Genomic DNA, 7,107 nt, shown 5'->3' with positions numbered 1-7,107 from the left:
TTAAATTCACAAAGACAATTGTTTGTTACCATAGGAATAACACTGAAAACACACTGCATGTAAGACCATTGGAAACATCGGAGGAACAACAAGAACTCATCATCTGCTGTCTGTAAAGATCTACTGTAAATACATCCATGATTATACATCAATCATTATTCCATTATTAACATATTCACCTCAATCCCATAAATATTGTTGTGATGTGGACAAAAATACCTTATATATATATCTCTGCTAAACGCAGAAGTGTAAACATGTGATGTCAAGCGTTACGTGTACTTGTACCTTGCGTAGGGGCAAAAGTGAGCAGTTGGGTGGATAAAAAAATGCTGGTAAAATGCTGGCCTACAATTAAGTTTAGTAAAATAATGTTCTAATACACTGTTTCACGGACCAATTTGTATGGGTCACGGATCAACCCATTATTTGATTTTAAATTAAAAAATTAAAATAATAATATTAATACTTGTATACATTTTAAAACAAACAAATCAAATAAATGCCATGAATAATAAAATGAAGAAGTAGTGAAAATGGCCGATCTACAAGCTTGCAACTTGCGCTTGTAGATCGGCTATTTTCACTAGTTTTTGGTCTCGACCTGAAAAGTTGGTTAACCAAAAAAACCTGATGGCTGTTTTATATTGTGGGTTACTTGGATGGATTGGATCATCTCGCCGATAGATCTGGTTTCATGCTTGCACTATGAAGAGCCGAAGATGAATTTGTGGAGCTGCTGTTCACCTGAAAAATACAACACATTCATACTGTTAATACACTGGTCTGTCTGTCTGTCTGCCTGCCTGCCTGCGTGCGTGCACTCACTCTAGCTCATCCACACTCTCAGAGTCATGAGTCCATTGAAGATGATGGTCTTGATGAAGAGCAGTCTCAGCCACAGCACAGTCACAGACAGGAATCTTATCTTCGCGTCTGAAAACAGCAAATTATGCGTATGATATTAAATGGAGTTGGAACAACAGATGTTCAGGAGGCAGAGAAACACACATTGACCCTGCCCTTCACGCCACTCTCCACCCTCCACGCCAATCTACCTGTCCCCATTTATACCTGCCCAGTACCACCCAAAATCCTTCATGTTTCGCTGCCTCCCTGCGTGGCACACTAGCCGCCTTCCTACAGGCTTCTCGCATCCCACCCCCACCCCCTTCACCTCCATAGTAGCTCCTTCCCCAGCTCCCCTCAAAGGAGCTTATCGGCATTAGGAATACTGCATTCACTTCGCCAAAGTGGAACAAACGATTAAAACAAAACTCTCTCTCCTCCTCAGGTTCCTGCAGGTTAACGTCCATGCGCACCGTAAGACGAACGCCTTACGACGAACGCCATACGACGAGCGCCATACGACCTCCTCCCCAAAGACTCCAGGGTTGGCGACCCCCTCTGGAACCTGCACACCAGAACTCCTTCATTCATCCCTCCATTTCCTTACTGTCATAAATTCTTAAACCTCCCCAATGGTGTGTTTTCTCCAACTAGTGAAATACATATACAGGTATGTCTGTGTAGATTATGTGTACACATTTCAGGTAGGTTACACATTTCCCCCAATCAGGAAAGATAATTCATCCAGGATTAATACAGTAAGTGAAAATGGAAGTGATGAATTAGTAGACAAAATTGGAATTGGAACAGAGAATTTCTGTCCAATCGACATTGCACAGACATGTTGCCTGACCTGTAAATGTATTTTCTGTTTATTAAAGAGCTAGAGGGAGATACATTACATACATTACATTACATACCTCCTTCGTCGTCACCACATTTCTTCCGCACAGGTACTAAATCAGAACGTGAGAAATAAATCATTAGAAATTGTTGCTTGGAAATGTAACTGTTGACAATATGGACATATGGACTGAATGTAATCTAATGAAATAATCAGTGGTGGACAATATAGGGATCGTAGCTTGTATCTATTTGAACTATTTTAAAAGGTTTTTTAAATTTGTAAAAAATGGCAAATAAGTTTAGGGGTAAGGGTTAAGGGTGGTGCAAGATATAGCCCAAAGTACTTAACCCTAGTATTTGATTCCAAGATAGTAGGCCTATAGATACTCCAAATACTCAAATATTAAGGCATCCAAAACATTAGTTCTCAAAGTGGGGTATGTCCAGAGTTTGTGCATCTGCTATTTTTGAAAATATTCGAACATTTTCAAAAAAGAAAGAATATATATTGGATTTCTTTTCTTTTCTGGGAGTCCCTGGCACAAAACATTTTCAGATGGGGTCTATACGTGGCAAATACATAATACATGTGGGGGCCCTTGACTTGAAAAGGTTTCTACTGGAATAAAATAAGTGTATAGTTATCTTTATTTGCATAATAGATTATCACCTGTCACTGGGCATCTTCCCAGAATCACTCGGCTGTATTCAGGATCACCAGATTCTCTGACGGCCTCAACTGTCTGCTTGAACCCGTCAATTTCGTCGGTGGCGTTGTGCTGGGTGAAGCCAGTGGCCAGGCACGCTGCAGTCTCATCGTCGTTGCTTTTCAGCTCGTAGAATTCCGGATCTTCCACATCCTCTGAAATAACACAAGATAAATACTCATAAATCATCACAATACAAGTTGAAAGATTGTGTTTACTGTTCAACAATGAAGCTATGAGGAGACAAAATACATGAATTATTTTCTGACTGCTGCTGTGGTCGTTATGGTTGATATGTTCTCGCTAATGTCTCCTTCGTGTATCATGAATTCTCTGTTGACAGGAGTTTTGATTCGAAAAACATGAGTTTCTAGCATTCAAGCATTGAATTCATGGAGATTTCTTTCCGTTTGTGTGGCATTCCTGAGCCAATAATTTGATGCCCGGGTCATGGGTCAGTAGGAGACTCAGTACTGTAGGAGACGCTTTGAGTCTCTTACCAGAGACTCAGCCGGTCATCAAATGATTGGCCCTGCAGGAATGCAACAAAAGCAAAGAAATCTGGTGATTGGTGAACCACTGTATTTTTTTTACATATAGGCTATAAGTAAATACGGAGAAAAAAAAACATTATCGTCATCTCATCATTAATTAACATGTGCGTACTGTTTCAGTACTGTGTCAAAACCACTGCAGGTATGTTATTGCATAATATGCAATAACATATTTATACTGTATCCTAATATAAGATTATATATGATTGTTTTTCAAATTTGGAAAAAAGATTTGGTTGCTCTATGCATTATGCTCACAGCACAGCATGTAGAGATGCATTGTGAGCTTACAGATCGGCTATTGTTGCTATGACAAGTTAATTATATAGGGTATAAGTACTGTAGTTAATGCATTTCAGGAATAGTATTTTCTTTCTCTTATATAGCACAAATTCATTAACATAAATTAATAAAATGATTCTTACTGGATTTTATGAAAAGTTTGATTCCTCTACCAAAGATCAATTCCATGTTGAATACTTCACACAATGCATATGCCCAGATCAAAAACTACAACCAATATTAATATTTAATATGTTATAGTATTGTAGTACTACACCAACAACAACTATAACATTACTACTATTTTACTTGTTATAATATAATTTACGATAACCTAAATCAGTGGTTCTCAAACATTTTCATTTTCGGACCGCCCCATCTGAAATATTTTGTTCCAGGGACCCCCACATGCAGAAGAGAAAATTATTCAAACATTTTCCCAATTTTCAAGATTAGAAAAATAATAAAGCTGGGATAAAATATACAACAACCACACTATTGCTGGGATAAAATATACAACAACCACACTATTGTCTTATAAAATCAACTCACTGGGTTGAATATTGAGTGTTATTCCTGTTCCAAAGATGAGTTTGTATCCGTATCCATACACACAGCACTAACTACCTTCACAAAAACATCCACATTGCTCCAAAGCTTCTTTTGAATAAATGCTGCATGAATAAATTATGATATTGCTAACATTTAAACATAAATTATTTAATTTGGTTTCTTTGAATATCGTTGCTGTCAGGCAGAAACCTCTCCATATTTTGGTAAATGAATGCCTTACTTACTATAGCTTGACAACTACTTACTTGAGCTACAACTACAACTATGCTCAGCTTGCTGAGCTTGTAGATCTGCTAATTCTGCTATTTTTTTTATTTTAATTAAAAGTAACAACCCCCCAGTGTACAGTATGCATTATGGACCCCTGTAACTAAGAGTATACAAAATAAACCAAATCACACACTGAAAGCTGAGATCAGTATATCTGTTCAATGGATACTAATACACCACATTGAGTTCCAACCATTTCAATTCATACTGCAGAAAAAAAACATCACCTTTTATCCAGATCGATCAATCAGTCAATCAATCAATCAATCAATCAATAAATCAATCAACCAACCAGTGAGAGTAGCAATTGTAACAATCGTATCAGCATGGCAATTTGTATAGCCATTACTGTCAGTAATTCACATTATGTTCTATAATGTACAGTATGTGTTTATAATAGACTACTATAAAGATAATTGATGGACAAAATTAACAGAATAGTACTGGAAATGAATTATTCCTGAAATAAATCTTACTTGATGTAACTGTGAGCATTATGCCGGTCCCAAAGATGATTTTGACTCCAGAGTGAGTCACACATCCAGAACCTTGTTTACATTAACCTCCTGACTGATTAACCTCCTACAAGCTTGTAGATTGGATATTTTGGGGAATACATTGTTGCAATGTAAGGGGGGGAAAAGCAGAGGACCAAGTACAGGCTCCTGGGGGACCACGGTCAACTAAGTATATTGATTGTAAATTCTTAACTCTAATCCCAACAACCACATCCAAAAACATAGAACATGTAAATAATGTATAAACTGAATTAAAACAGATGATCATAAAAAGTTCAACATCAACTAACTGAACTTTGTGACGATGTTATTAGTTATTTTTGTAAGCTTATGTTTTATCATCATTAAGGTTGTATTTTGTAATTTAGCTTGTTTTTTTGTCAATATGAATGTGAATTTCCTGTATGTAGTTGTGTACCCAGATAAAGCTACATGATCTTAATTATACGGTATGCCTCACCATGTGTTTTTGTCCTTCATTGAAACATAAAAAAACCCACAACACAGTATTATATTTTTTATTCTATCTTTTTTGGGTCAATATTACAATAAATGTCTTCAATAAGTTGAATGTTTCTACTTACGGGTATTAATAATCAGTTTGGTCCCTTCTCCAAAAAGAATTCTATTGAAAGCAGTCACACAGTGGATGTGTTCATGTCAATAACTACAGGAACAGTTTACTCATTCATTAATTACAACTAACAAAACAGTTTAGGAATTCAGTTGCCAAGTCCTCTATGCTTAAAACAAATTTAGTTTAATCAGAGTTTAGTTCAAGTGTTGAACTTTTGTGATTTACATTCTTGCAGAACATTTGGCTAAGAAACCCTTGACTCCCACAGCGATTGATCTTTACAATTGTTCCGGAATAAAATAACAAATAACAATTATTAAAGTTGCATTTTGGTTCAGTGAATGAACCGGTTGACCAGCATCCCTAGGGCTCTATATTTGGTGCACTCCTTGTGCACCAAATATATAGAGGGAAATTGTATTTCCCTCTATCTCTTCGCAGAAAATCTACAAGCTCACAATGTGTCACAAAAGGCAGAATATGCTCCCAACTAAAATATCTGATATAAGCTCACAATTTGACGTATTGTGAGCTTGTAGAGCGGCTATCTTTTGCCAAATATTCTCCCCCATAATAGGAAAGCTAAGGTTCAAGTGGTTAAACATGTTCATAAGAGAAAAAATAAAAATAAAACAAATGAACTTACTGGTCTCAATGATCAGTTTAATTCCTCGACCAAATATAATCTTGTTAGAAGTCACACAGTGGGAACTGTCCTCACAAAAACTGATCACAACATGGTTTTAACACGACAGCTGATTGCATTCTGTATGTTTCTGTCAAATTGTATTACGGTTGATAGTCATGTTTTTTTTATGAATGGCATTCATAGATAAGATTTGAATTGTTTTATTATTTATTATTATTATTTATAATGCTGGAGGTTTTCTTACAGTATGGTTGTGCTTTGTCATCTTGCTGTAAATGATGTAAATGGGTGAGACCTGTATGGTCTTTAGTATTGCACTACTTTGCTTTTGTTTATGAATGAGAAATTATACATTTAGCAACAACATTATATATTATGCAACGAAATATCTTTTGATATTATGATGACAAGTCAATGGATACTTACTGTCTAAAATGTTTAGTTTTGTTCCTTCTGCAAAGATTAACTTTATTATGTCAAAAAATATTAATATATCAGTGCTGTGATGTAGAACCCTTGTAGCCTATGTCCAAAACAGTTCCTTGTATATTAGTTAAAATGTTTTTGTGAATATAGTCGATATAGCACAGACAATCTAACAGACTATTTGAACGACAAATGGGTTTGTTTGTCTACATTCAACACATGTGACAGAATCGGACATGATATCATGTACTTACTGGCTTCTACATGTAAGCGTGTACCTCTGCCAAAGAACATCTTTCTGGATCCAATACCGCCAGTCACACTGTGCGAACACACACTACAAAAACTACGGAATGTTTCCAATTTGAGTGTCGCAAAAGTGAAAAGTGTCTTTCATTTCAACCACGCACACAGGTACAAATTATTAAAAAATAAATAGAACCCAACATAATAGCAGGTAATAAATTACATGAGTAGATTTAAATGTTTTGTTTCTATTCTAGTATTAGCAATGTGTCACTGCTGTACAATTGTGCTATTGTAATCATTTTAACGACCTGATTTCATAATTTAACTCGACATATGTTCAAAATATAAATAAATATAAATTCTGAAAAATATTTAGAATCTAAACCTCAATTTCTAACAAAAATCTTACTTGATTCCACAAGTAGCTTTGTTCCCTCTCCAAATATGATCTTCTGGGTTCCAAGATGCACACAACAACACAATGCAACTCTTTCATTTCATTTAATATTTAATATTTAAATTTAACATTTTACAATGCTTTAATCAGCTGTTTGTTCGTGTTCCGTTTTTTGTTTACAATGTTGAATTTTTCATAATTCTATTGTAA

At 35.6% G+C, this 7,107-nt stretch overlaps 1 protein-coding gene across 1 annotated transcript; it reads right to left on the bottom strand.

Moving 5' to 3' along the window:
- Positions 1-638: 638 nt before the first annotated feature.
- LOC310871462 (uncharacterized protein) lies at positions 639-6,564 on the bottom strand. Its single transcript, XM_083782995.1, has 5 exons — positions 6,506-6,564; positions 2,366-2,557; positions 1,770-1,805; positions 829-936; positions 639-747 (listed from the first exon to the last, which is right to left on the bottom strand). The coding sequence occupies exons 1-4, from the start codon at positions 6,543-6,545 to the stop codon at positions 830-832; spliced, it is 375 nt and encodes a 124-aa protein (XP_083639121.1). The 5' UTR covers positions 6,546-6,564; the 3' UTR covers positions 639-747; position 829.
- Between the last annotated feature and the right edge of the window lie 543 nt (positions 6,565-7,107).

Source organism: Protomyctophum parallelum (assembly GCF_964188405.1).
Source record: "Protomyctophum parallelum genome assembly, chromosome: 14".
Taxonomy (NCBI): domain Eukaryota; kingdom Metazoa; phylum Chordata; class Actinopteri; order Myctophiformes; family Myctophidae; genus Protomyctophum; species Protomyctophum parallelum.
This window is presented reverse-complemented; position numbering and strand designations above follow the sequence as displayed.